At 45.0% G+C, this 12,830-nt stretch overlaps 1 protein-coding gene across 4 annotated transcripts in view; it reads left to right on the top strand.

The window, feature by feature from the left end:
- GALNT16 (polypeptide N-acetylgalactosaminyltransferase 16) overlaps nt 1-11,626 on the top strand; it is a 75,826-nt gene extending 64,200 nt beyond the window's left edge. For all 4 annotated transcript variants that reach the window (XM_036384318.2, XM_054515112.1, XM_054515110.1 and 1 more), the window contains 3 exons: nt 739-855; nt 7,935-8,074; nt 10,432-11,626. In XM_036384318.2, the coding sequence (XP_036240211.1) occupies nt 739-855; nt 7,935-8,072 (255 nt within the window). In that variant the 3' untranslated portion in view covers nt 8,073-8,074; nt 10,432-11,626. The remainder of the gene's footprint in view (nt 1-738; nt 856-7,934; nt 8,075-10,431) is intronic.
- The last annotated feature ends 1,204 nt before the right edge of the window (nt 11,627-12,830 follow it).

Below are 12,830 nucleotides of genomic sequence, written 5' to 3'. Positions count from 1 at the left end.
AGCAGCGAAGCAGCTTGAGAAAGTTAAGGGTCACAGTAGGGTATTTTATGCCAGAAAATACATATTCACATCTGTTATCACATATGCACATCTGTTAACAATTGGAAACTAGTTTGCAGCCAGCATTCAGTGTGCCATTCAACCTGACTCATTGGTCTGTGTCATTACCATCTGAAATCTTTGGAACCTACTGCATTTTATATCTCTTCCTTGGGGAAAGTATAGTAGTAATATTTGATTGGATCAGGTATTCATCTAGTCAGAGGAAGGAAAACATTAATCAACATGTCCCTTATGCGTGCTGGTGATATATGGATATGCTTGCATGTGTTTTGCTTTGCTTAACAATTTATAGGTCCCAGATACCTGTTAGAGAACATATCTGGTGTGTAAAATATGCAGAAGCAGTTGCACATCATGTATGTCAGGGCTCCTTGCTTTGTAGGCATGCATCTGTAAAGCTGCAGAGCAGAGAATTGCATGGGATCATGGGTTAATCAGACACCTCAGATAGTGAGAGGAGCCAGCTACAGACTTTGAAATGGTGATGATGCACCAAGCCTGAGCATAAACTTCTGATCAAGTGACATCTGCTGTGGTAGGTGCTTCCCAGGGTGCCTTTTGTAGGAAGAGAACAAAAGATGGAGGTTTTTAAAATATCTGATAGAAAAAGCTCTCTCTCCCTCATCTGATCACTGTTGGGATCCTAATGGAACCTTCCTTTTTCTTATTCCAAAGGAGTGGATATTCAGTGACCCTTTAATTAGACAGCAGGACAAGTGTCTTTCCATTGCCTCCTTCTCGACTGGTTCTCAAATCACACTGGAAGCTTGCAGTCAAAAAGACGGCAGACAGGTGGGTAACTGTGCACCTCTCTCTCAGCAGGGGCAAACCCAGCAGTACCAAAGCACATTAAAGTCCTTCCCATCTTCTGCATCTCCCTCTCTGGTGTGTTTTGTAAGCTTGGATGCATGAGAGAGTGTGTGACCAAGCAGGAGGTGCAGTGTGTGAGTGTCTGCTCTGCCTGGGCCCTTGGCAGCAGGGCTGGCTCCCGCTCAGCAGCACCCCAGCTTTGCTTCTTGGATGAGTTTATGTGCAGCCAGATTGGTGCATGGATGAAGCATAGCACCAAAGAGAGGTGGGTGAGGCAACTGCTTTGAGATACCTAAGGGAAGGATAGTGTGTGCTCTCATTTGTTTATTTAATTTGAAGTGAGATACCTGTATTCTTTGTGCTGTCTTTGGACATGTGAGCAGACCTTTAAAACTGAGTGCATGCAACTCATTTAAGAGATACTGACTGACATAAAGCACTGCATGTTCCACCTGAACTGCTCCCTAGAGAAAAAATACACAGCAGCAATGTTCCCAACAAAATGCAGCTCTTTGACTTATGCTGTTTCCAAGATGTGCATCCCTGATCTGTCAGGACAAATCAGTCCTTTTGCCTTCAACACTAGCTAAGGGATGGCCTCTGCAATGGCTGGGGTGCCCTCAGCAGAGATGTGATGTGCCTTTTTATCAGAACTGGGCAAAGCACAAAAGGGAGCAACACAACCCTGGCAGACAGCAGATTGGACTTGTTTCATTCCTAGTTCCCATGCTTCCCTCTACAGCAAGAGAGAACAAATTTTCTGTCATCTAAGACTGTACTGACTCTGTGCTTTCTGACATGTCCATTGTTTTGATAACCCAAATGTAGAAGACAGCTCAGCTTTTGACCAGTTCTCATCAGCATTTTATTTTTTCAGTACTTTCTAATACTATATGAATCCTTGAAATTAGTTTTTCCTGAAAGAAAGCACTGAAATTCAGTCCTGCACATTTATGGAAAACCTGTATAGACCTGTGGAGGGTTGGTTAATGCAGAAATGCCTTGAAGAGTTGTCACCATGAATACACTGGGAAAACTCTGAGTTTGGATTAATCTGCAAGGGTATCCCAGGTGGGCTGTGCTTGCCTGCTTCCTTTTCTTGTTGGCAATCACTCATCCCATTGCTGTGTAATTAGGTCACTTAGTTTCTCCTTATGTGCCTCACAGTATTTCTTCCCTGGCAGCAGAGAGGACTTCAGCAGCTGCCAAAATCAGCTGTCCTTCCCTGCTTCCTCTGTCATGGAAGGACAAGGGTCCCTCAAGAAGGGTGGAGTCAGGCTGCATCAGAAGCCAGAAGAGAGATTAATTCACAGTAACACAAGCAGGCTTATTCTGCTGCTGGAATAGGATTTATTGAGTCTTGATGTGTTGATTATTTACAGGCTCATTATAAAGACATACACACACTTAAGAGTGTGATCTGTTGTTTTCCATTACCTTATGTGAGCAAACTGCACTTACACCAAGGACTCGACCTAGCAGATGATTTAACCAACTGACTCTAAGCAAGGATTTTGTTTAAGCATTTCAAATAATTAGAGACGGATTTGAATTGCAGCTGCCATTCTAAAGTGCCTTGCAGCTGAATGGATAAGGTGGGGTGAAGTGGGAGAAGTGCATTGAATTTTTAATGTAATTTGAGTTCAAATGTTCTTAAACATTGGGGTTGTTTTTGTAGTCCCAAACTCCCATTTCTGATTTCTGCTTATAAAGCCAATTCTACTTGCAATGCTCAAGTTTGTTGTGTTCCTAGGGAATGTTGTTATGGTTCTTTCCTTCCATAAACACAACAGTAATTGTTGTTAACACTGACATTAGATTTTAATTAGCTAGAAGTCAGTCATCGTGTAAACTATTCCATTCTCTGTCCTCCTGATATTTGAGAGGTTGATTTCCAAGAAAGAGCAAAGCTGGAAGGAACAAATTCCCTCAGCTGCTCTACAGCTTGCCTTGTCTCCCCATGGCTACTCACAGCCCAAAGTGCAAATGCTGGGGGAGAGCAGTGCTTCCAAACTGTGCATGCGTGTACCCACTTCTCAGTTCAAGTGGGCTTCTCAGAAAGTCAGAGGAGCTGAATGGAGGGTGCAGGAAGGGCAGCTGAGCTCCTTTGCAGAGCTGGAAATGACAAGTAAGCGCCCTGAGTATGTGATGTGGTCTGAGTGGAGGAGGGTGAGCGTGGGCACCTTGCATCACACGCATCACACATACAGCATCCCAAGCAATGGAAGTCCAGCTTTGAACATCTTTCCTGTCACTGTCATCAGAGATCTGTGGTGAAAGATGTTTGGATTTTTCTGGATGTAGATTTCATGTCTGTGTCTGAGTCATGAAAAAGCAACATTTCTGACAAAAGATGGTATATGTGGTAGCTTTGGTTTTTAGTGTCCCAGGAGTAGATTGGTTAGATCATTATGACAGCATCACACAACTCCTAAAGTTGGTTTCTGCTTTCAAACATGCTGAAGCGGTGCCCATGCTACACAGCTGTTCTGCATTAAGCATGTCCCAAGGACAGATAATTTTTTGTTAATTTTGAGTGCTAAAACCAGTCCATTTGACATATAGGTAATACTCCAGCAGAGGCTTTAGAATATTGTGATTTGTGTTTAGACTATTACCTCAGAATAAGTCTAGAATTTTGCAAGCAGGAGGATATGAGACAATAGTCACACTTCAGATGATTTTTGGTGCTCTCAGACTCCCTTGGGTTGAAAGAAACCAGAAATGAAATCTATTTGGCAACATGATCCTGTTGATCATTCAACAGCAACAGCTGGCACCTGCTAGCAGAAGACCAGCCAAAAGCCATTCTGCATAATCAGAACTAGATTTCAAAGCAGATGGATGTTATCCATAATGTTATTTGGAGAATAGCATTTTTAGTTGAGTGCACAATAAATTATTGCCTTCAGCTTTGTTTTTTGGCTCTGACTGACAGTAGGAGTGGTGTTTTAATTTGTGTTATAGTGAGGACAAATAGAAGGCAAAGTGAGAGTCAGACCCTAAAACAAGAGAATGAAAATGAGAAACATTGGCACAATATTTCCCAACAGAACAAGAAATGCTGAGAAATCCTATTAAACAGCTATATTTCATTAAAATGTTCTGAAGGAATGTGACCTCAGCCTGAAAATGAGGACACTGAGTGTTCTGGTGAGACAAACACTATTTGAAATCCTGTGTCCCTTTGTATGCCATTGGGAAATTTTTCCCACTTTACTTCTCAGTGAATATTACCTGAAGATGAATGCAACTTTATATAGAGTATCCAAAAAGAAAAGCAGAGAAAGCCTGTCTATTTTGAAAGCACCTGACTCAGCACCTTCATGACAATAAGCAGGTAAAACAATACTGGCAATATGCCATACCTTGAAAGTCCTTTTCAGGAGACAAGAGTTTCTCTTAGTTGTGATTTAGTTTTACAAATTTAAGTGCTCAAAGGAAGACAGTACTTGCTGGATGCTGATGTGAGCTTTTTCCATCTTCTGTCTCTGCTCGTGTATTTAAAATCTAATGTTCAAGACCAGCTTCAGGCTGCCCATGGCTCTGCAAATACACTCAATTACAACTTACAGCATCCTTGGCTTGTCCAGTTATCAGCTCTCCATACATTTCTGTTTGAAGTATCTCAGTCCTCATGAACAAAATTTGCCTTTCTCAGCTGTGCCTCCTGAACTTGGCCAATTCCATTGTTTCACAGTTAGGATTTTGAGAGAAACCCTGCACTACCTGGATTACTGGGGGTTAAAAAAAAAAACTTTTGATTACCCTGAAAAATTAGACTAGCGTAAACAATTTCAGCTCTTGTATATATTGGATAGAAGAAGACTGGCTATTGTGACTTTTCTCTTACTTTTTGTATGTGGAATGCTTCTATCCAGCCACCTAAAACCAATTTGAAATGATAGATAAAAAACAGCAAGAGAGAGATACGCAAAAAAACTGGGGGCAATTTTGAGTTGACACTGGGGAAGAGGATCAAAACACAATATTTCAAAGAAAAAATGGTTTCTTTTTTTTCTTCCTCCATCTTCACTCCAAACCTACTCTGACCAGTAAACTGTACTATCTCCATTGTACAAGAAAGGGAGACCAAAGAAGATTTTCAAGCCAAAATTTCTCAGATTGTGCAATGCCTGTATCTTCCAAAGATTTCCTTCCACGTACAGTCCAGTCATAATGTCTGGGTGTAGAAGAAGAGAGGACTCCCTGTATGCAGGAGGTGTCTACTCTGGTTTTGGTTTTTTTTGCTAAAGGTGGCCATTACTGCTGTCATTTAAAACTTACCAGTCTAAGCTTCCCTTGTGGTCTGTGGAGAAAGCTGGGCCCTCCCAGAAGGGGCTTGTACCTTGGACCCCTCCATAACTATGTCACCACACAACTGGTTTAGACTAAATGGCTCCTTTCTGAGGTGGCTGACAGTGGGAGATGAGTGTCCTGGCTCCTGTTCCCATCCATTGCCACTGCCCACCCTCCTGGGAGCTCTGAGATATCATGTGTCCCTGCAGGGCAGGATGTTGGGCTGTCTTTGGTAGTCCTGTGGTCTGCAGTCAGGCCTTGTGAAAGGTTCAGGTGAAGTCAGGGGAGTTGCTCTGGTATCTCATGAAGGGCAGAAAAGCACAGTGTCTGATAAGAATAGGTAAAATTTGTCATTCTGGAAGTAGCCCATGCATTTAAGATGAGGAGCCCTACTTTGGCTTTTACTGTGGGTATGCTTTATAACAGCTACATACATGGCACCTCCCCACAGCCCAGATGAGCCTCACCTTCAACTCTTGCTTTCTCTCCTCCTTCCCTTCCCCATGCCACCCCACTTTACTTTGAACAAAAGGATCTGGGGTGACTTGACATGCTGGGCTTTCCAGTGGTGTGGCTCTGAGAAGCTGATTGATTTTGTTAGCAGCAGATGTGCTCTGGAGAATGTTTACTGCTGTCCTGCTGAGCCTGTTGCTGCAGACTCTCCCTGCAGACATCACAGTTGGGTACCTGCTCTGCAGGGATGGGTGCCACAAGAGCAGGTCTCTCCTGAAGGAGTAACATGAGCAAGCCTCCAGTGGTGCTAAGAAAGAAGAAAACCAGTGCCTCTTGGTAATTGGCCTTGTTCTCCATCTCAAATCTCAGCATATTCTTTTGCAGCAGGGTCTTTGGTGAGCTGTGGGGTGTGTGGGAGAGGCAGCTGGCAGCTTCCTCTCACACATGCACAGTGGAACATGGAGAGTGAGAATTCACAAATACAGAGAGGTGGTGGGAAAGTGGAGGGCAAGGAAGTAGATGTGCTTTGGAGAAGGTCAAGAGGCTCTTCAGTGGGGTGTCTGTGGCACTGGGAGTCGCTGCTGGGGAGGCTGTCGTGCAGCAAAGGCACCAGCCAGGCACAGAGCACAGCTTGCCAGGGGCAGAGACCCCCTCCTTTGCACTCCATCATTACAGCTGCTGCTGCATGATATTAACTCTTCCTCAGCTCTTCGTAGGGAGGCTTCTGCCAGATGGGAGCCAGATGGCTCTGGGACCTGTGTAGGCAGTGAGTTGCAGCAGCTGGTGAGGGCATTGTAGTGCAAAGACTGCATTGTATCTTCCTGTCCATCATCACTGCATTCCTCTGCCCCCTTCTCTGTTAAAATCAGCTTCTTCCTGCTGCACAAACAGCTCTCCTTTAGTGTTGTCCTGTCAGACAGGGCTGGCAATACTGCAAATTGATGCTGCCTCTGGTATTTAGACTTGATGAAATACGTGATACAGGAGCAACAGATTACTCTGGGCTTTGCAACTGCCCTGCCCTCCAAGACACATAACAGCTACCAGCCATATGTGAATATAACTGAGTATCTTCAACCACACAGCATGTGGCAGTCCTTTTGCTATGCTACCCAAGAATTAAAATGTTTGTAGCTTTTGACATTGTCCAGATATTGCAGGAAATTCTAAAATTCCATTGCATATCTTTTCTGCAATATTCTTGGAGTCCATCAATATTGTCAAACTGTTTTTCTTCATCAGTCTCATGAGTTAGCCAAAACATCCTCGTAATATTCCTAAGCTCTTTTCTGACTGAGCACCCAGACCACAATTCTAACTGGGTCATCTGTGTGACTGAAAAGAATAAAGGGAAAATCCCTGGAGCCTGAACCCCTCAGTCTTCTCAACCTGTTGAGCTCAGCTGTGCCCCACTGGAGATGAATTATACTGCCTCATCTGGGAGATCCCAAATCCACAGACTCATTTCTACTTTTCTCTTCATTATCATTCACAGTGTTCAGGTTTGGGTTTTTTTTCCAGCAGGGATGGAAGGTACAGCCCTTTCCCAGCAGAATTTTAAATTCAAGATTAGGACTTGTTTTTTTTCCCTGGTCAGTAGCACAACCAAAGTGGACCTTCAGGAAAGGTATATGAGACCTTTTGAATTTGATTAAAGAAAAGATGAGGGAACAATGGATAAGAGAGAGATCCAGTCAAACATTAGGAAGTGTGATTCTTGCTTTATATGGCCAGGTTGCTTTCAGTGTTGGGAGACATGTCAGTGCTTTGCTTTCCCTAGATTGGGAAACAACTATAGGAGGGTTTCAAGTTTTGGTGGGTATCTTGGTGTCCAGGACAGAGAATGGCCCAGAAATTGTGACTATAATGTACTTTAAAAATGCCATTGTTTGCTGATTTTTGTGTTGATAGCATCACACAATCATAGAATACACTGGGTTGGAAGAGACCCATCTGGATCACTGAGTCCAGTTCCTGGCCCATCACAGGACACCCCAAGAGTCACATCATGTGCCTGGGAGCATTGTCCAGGTGCCTCTTGAATTCAGCCAGAGCTTGGTGCTGTGACCACTACTGTTGTTTGCTTTCTAGATGCTTCTGAGCATCCAGCCCTGTAACTCAGCTAAACCCTGACCCTACCTAACTGCAGCTATTGTTAGTACAGGAGCCCAGTGATTTAGAGAGGCTGCCCTGTGCCCAGATTTTAATTTTCCCCAGCTGTTGGAATTTACTTGGGATTACCCTCAACTTGAAGTCAGGGTTCTGTAGGAGAATGGAAGTAACATCCTGTTTTTTCTGTCTTCTCACAGAAGTGGAAGATGAAAGGCAGTTTCATTCAACACTTTGTCAGTGGTCTCTGCCTGGAAAACCAGACTGGAAGAGTGGTGACCAACCCCTGCCAAGCAGGTGTACCTGGCCAACAGTGGGAGCTGCTACAAGCAACATGATGGTAGCACAGAGATCTCCTTGTTTCTTTGTGCATGAGACTTTGGGAACAGAGGGGATCAGGGAGGGAGGAATGGTTTTGTATGTCTGACCCTAAATGTTTTCATTGTGCTCATCAGTAAGCCACCACTTCAGCTGAGCACTTGATGGTTTTGAGCTTTTCAGAGAAGAAGCTGGGGGTGAGAGGAATCAGGACAGTTGTCAAAATCTTCCCATCTATTGTCTTAAGTTCTCCTTTGTAGCTGATGCCTGTGCACAGCTGCACCTAGAGATGGAGGAGGACCCAGCCCCATACTTGCAGCTCTCCCCATCCTTTCCTTTCTCTGCATCCAGAGTCCACAACCTTCAGTCCAGTAGCTTAGGCTATGCTTGTACAAACACTGGTAACTCTTTGGCTTCCCTGGCTTTTTGCTCTACCATCATGCACCTATATGTCTCTCAGTGAGGACTGTCCAGAAGAGTCATCATGATCAGTGGAAAGGTTGGGAAGGAGCTAGCAGATCCTGGGGGCAGGTTTGTCACCTCTTTTTGGTGGGCCCATTCCTTCCTCTGCTGAGGTTGGGCAGTGCTGACAAGAGAGATTGAAAAGGGACACTGTTCTACGAGCCTAACCGGGGATTGTTTCAGGGACTATTCCCTGTTGAAGTCTTCCTTCCAGCTTTTTTTATGTGTGGAAGGCCAGCCCTGCCTCCAAGAGTGGCCCAGTCCTGCAGGTTCAGGGTACCATGTTCTGGTGGAGCCAGTCAGAGACAGGTGCCAACCCTTGGGGATGTTAGGGGAGTTGGGGCTGTTCTCTGGCTGCTCTTCTGGTGCTGCCAGCCACTGCCCAAAGGCAGTGGGCAGCACACACAGACAGATGTGCTGCACATGGCTCAGGCTGTGGCAGGAGCCCACCCAGATCCCCACTGTGAGAGACAGAAGGGGACAGCCCTTAGGTCATGGCAGACTTCTTGCTGCTGGCTGGGCAGGGCCACAGTTCTCATGCTTGTCTCTCCAGCTCTGCATAGCCCCTGTGAACAGAGCCTGGCGTGACAAACCACCCACTCCCTTGTCTAGTTGCTTTTCCTTCTCTCTTTGAGAAAGACAAAAGGGACAAAGACAAAACCCCAAAAGGATTGGGGCTGCTCTACTTTTGACACCCCTCTCTCTTCCTGATGAGCACCCTGGGGAGAGGTTAGCTGGTGAAGCTGAAATTGCCCCCTGCACAAATGCTGCCACAGTGTAGGGCTGCCCTGAGAGAGGCTCCTTTGTGTTCTGGAAATACCAAAGGCACTGGTGGTCTCTAGCTAGCATCCCAATCCTGCTCCCAGTTACCTACCAGTCAGCTCTAGCCACATGTGGGTTTTCAAACCTGCCAAGGGATGCTCACCTATTCAAATAAAGTCCCCACAACTTTACTTTCTCCTAACTAGATCTGTTAAATTTTCCTCTTGAGACTGATTTTGTAAACCAACCCTCCTTTCCAAGAACCTGACAGGGGAACCAGATGGTGGGACCATCTTCATTAGGCAATTGCTTGCCTGGATCCTTTCTGATCTGTCCAGAAGAAAAAGGTTGTTCATTTGGATTCTGAACAGCTGTTTGCTTTTGATCATGTTTGTATCTGTTTTTTATTCTTTCTCTTAGTTTGGTATTAGCCCAAACATTTGACAAAAAAACAGATAATGTTCTTCGTATATTGCATGTGCTTAGTGTGAAAACTGGACAATGTTTTTTTGTTCTTGGTTTAAAAAAATTAAATCCAGTCATGTGTCGGAGCTCTTATCCTGTCTCCCCCTTCACTTTGATATCAGATCCCCATCTCAGCCCTGATTAGCCCGAAGAATGACCTGCCTGCACTGTGAAAACTCACAAGGGAGTTCCTTTTGATCCTTACAGAATGGTGCAGCTGCTCTTCTCTGTGGAAATGAGGGCACTGACTCTGCAGTGATTTCTCTTTCCTATATAGAGATGCTTTGGGCCAGAACCACTGAGGTTAGGAGAGGGCAGAGAAGGAAGGAAAATAGCCTAGGAATTGAATGAGAGCAGGCCAGACAGACCCATTGAGGGCAGAGATGCCACCCTATTAGCTACTGCATTTTTAACAAGAATCTTCAGGAGATGGTCCTTTCAGAATAGCATCATTATGCAGTAGGAGACAGGAACAGTCAAGTTTTTACCTACCTGACTGAAAAATACTGATGCAAAGACAGATGAAGGGCCACTGAGCAGGTACTGTTTGTAAGCTCTGTATACAATGAAGTGTGAAAGGATTACATGTTTTCATCAAAGCACAGCCTAAGTGGGCCATCTGACCTCCCCCCATTTCACTCTCCAGCAGCTTTTGTGCTGCAGCTAACAGCATGTTCACTCCTCTACCAGGTACTACCTCCTTCCTCCCTGCTCCCACTGTGTGTGTGTGCAGCTTTCTTGCAGTTCCTCCTTCATAACCACTCTGGGACCAGGACCCAGCTCTTCTACAAACAATGCTCCTGACTGCTGCAGACCACAGAAGCTCTGCTTATTTACAGTCCCCAAGCTCTGGGCCAGCCCTAATGCAAAGGGCTCTTGTCAGCATGGTGGCTGTGTGTTTGGCCCCCGTGCTGGAGGTTGCTGACTGCTCCTGGGGCAGACACACCTGGACTGGCTATGTTGATTTATTTGTGCCTCTTTCCTACTGCTCTCCTGGCAGAGTGTGAACTGGCATCCTTCTGGGCTGTAAGCTGGGGCTGCTGAAGATGGGACACTCCTTCTTCATGTGCTGTGGCCTGGGGGAGGAAAGGGCAAAGGTGGACATATGCTAGATGTTAATAACTCAAATTGCTTGTGGAGTTTGGAGTTTCATTTTTAATTCACCTGGTTTTGGACATGTTCACCTGAGGTCACCTCCCAGCTGCTCACTCTTCTGTCAGCTAAAGCATTGCTTTAGCTCAACACAGACCTCCCCACACATCATCTTTTGGAAGCTGTTGGTTTCCAATGTGTTTTAGCAGTTGCTGAAAAGGAGTTACATTACAAAAGGCTGCTGTCAAGTGTGGGCAAACTGAACTTCTTCTTGGAATAAACAAAGTCTTGTTCAAACTCGTTATTAGCATACTCTACACTTCCCTTGCACTGAAGGGAAGAAAGAACAATTTTATCTCTATTTTTTCCCCAAGGTCCATCCAGTGCCATGTTTTGTAACAGGTGTCTGTTAGGATTTCTTCAAGAAAACTGACTACATGTAACAGTCAGACCAAGCAGCTGCTCAGCCTTGTTTTCCTGTTTATTTTAAACAGCCCCCTAGACTGTCAAGACAGAGAATTTGCGTTGGTAATACCCTTAAAGAAAGCCGTTACTGTATCAGAGCATCCCCTGTAATTTCCTGTGCTGTGAACCAATGGGAATTTATTTAAGAGGAGCTGAATCTACTGTTGTACAGAAATTGGATTCAAAAGGTTTATTTTTCCCACTCACTTGTAAGTTGCACTTTGCCAGATGTAATTTATGTGGAATCCAGATTAGTTTTCCTTTTTCTTCAAAAAAAGCATGTGCCAGAATCTATTTAATGCCTGGAATAAAATCCATTTTGAAATAAGTGTTTCAGCCTGTTCTTATTCCCCTTTGCTTCCTCTACTGGAAAAGAGTGTCCTTTCTTGCCTGGTGCCTGCTCTGTCTCTCACTGGGTTTGTTCCCAGATGCACAGACTCCAGTTCCCTGCATGGCTTTGTGGGCTGCCTCAGGAGAGATGCTGCTGCAGCAGGCAGAGATGCTTCTGGGATGTAGGGGTGTGCCACTTGAAAAGGACTGGAATAGTCCTTCTCAGCTGGGTAGGGAGGCAAGTATCCTTCCTGGAAATTAATGGGCTGACTTTCATGCTGAAAGAAATAGCTGGGGTTGTGGGGAATTAATTCTTCCTGTTACCCCCTCCTTGCTATTTTCCTTAAGCTAGCAGCCTGCCTGTTTTTTACATAAGCCTCCCAAAGACCTTTCTTCTGTTTCTGGCTTGAGGGCAAAGAGGCATCGTCACCCACAGATGTCTTCTAGCATGTGCATTGCTGGGCTTCAAATATTGTGACTTCCCAAGGAGGCTGGTAAGCTTTTCTAACCTCATATTATTTAAAACAAAAAGAGAGGGCAAAAAGAAAAAGAGAGATAGAAGAATAACAAGAGAGAGGGGAAAAAAAAAGAGAGAAAAAAGGAAGTCTAGCCAGCCAATTTGGAGACTTTAAAATCAGAGCTTAACAGCCTGCCAGTTCACCTGGCAGAAGCTTTTTCAAACTAGGATCAGCTGGGTCTGAGTGTACAGAAAGTAGCTGTGCCAGAGCATCTGTCCAAGAAAGGAGGGTGAAGGTATGCTGGAAATCAGCTGGTGTGGGGGAACCACTGCTTATCCATGCTGCCTGATGTTTGAGTGGTGTGGGAACTCAATAAAAAGGAGAAGATTTGGGGCTTTCTCTCTTAGTGCTGCTTTTGTAGCAGCAGATATTTGGGCTGTGTCCCTGGAGCCCTGCCATGCACCCCTGAGTGATGACCACCAAAGTGCCCTGGAAACCAAGAGCTTCCCAAGCTGTAATGATGGCTGGGAAGACTTTTTTAGTCCTGCCTAGGAAAATAATAGGGTTTTGATCTTCTGAAGAGCCAAACTGGGGGGTTGGGAGGGTAGGAGAAATGGGTGAGGGGTGGGTTACCCTCTGAGGAGGACAGGGTCAGACATGCGCTGGTCTGACACATACATAAAGTACAGAAGAGTTTGGAGTAGAAACAGGTGCCTCAAAAGAGACTAGAACATCATGTGGGAA

The sequence above is a fragment of the Molothrus ater genome, chromosome 6 (assembly GCF_012460135.2).
Source record: "Molothrus ater isolate BHLD 08-10-18 breed brown headed cowbird chromosome 6, BPBGC_Mater_1.1, whole genome shotgun sequence".
NCBI lineage: Eukaryota > Metazoa > Chordata > Aves > Passeriformes > Icteridae > Molothrus > Molothrus ater.
Note: the sequence above shows the minus strand (reverse complement) of the source record. Positions and strands in the feature narration are given on the sequence as shown.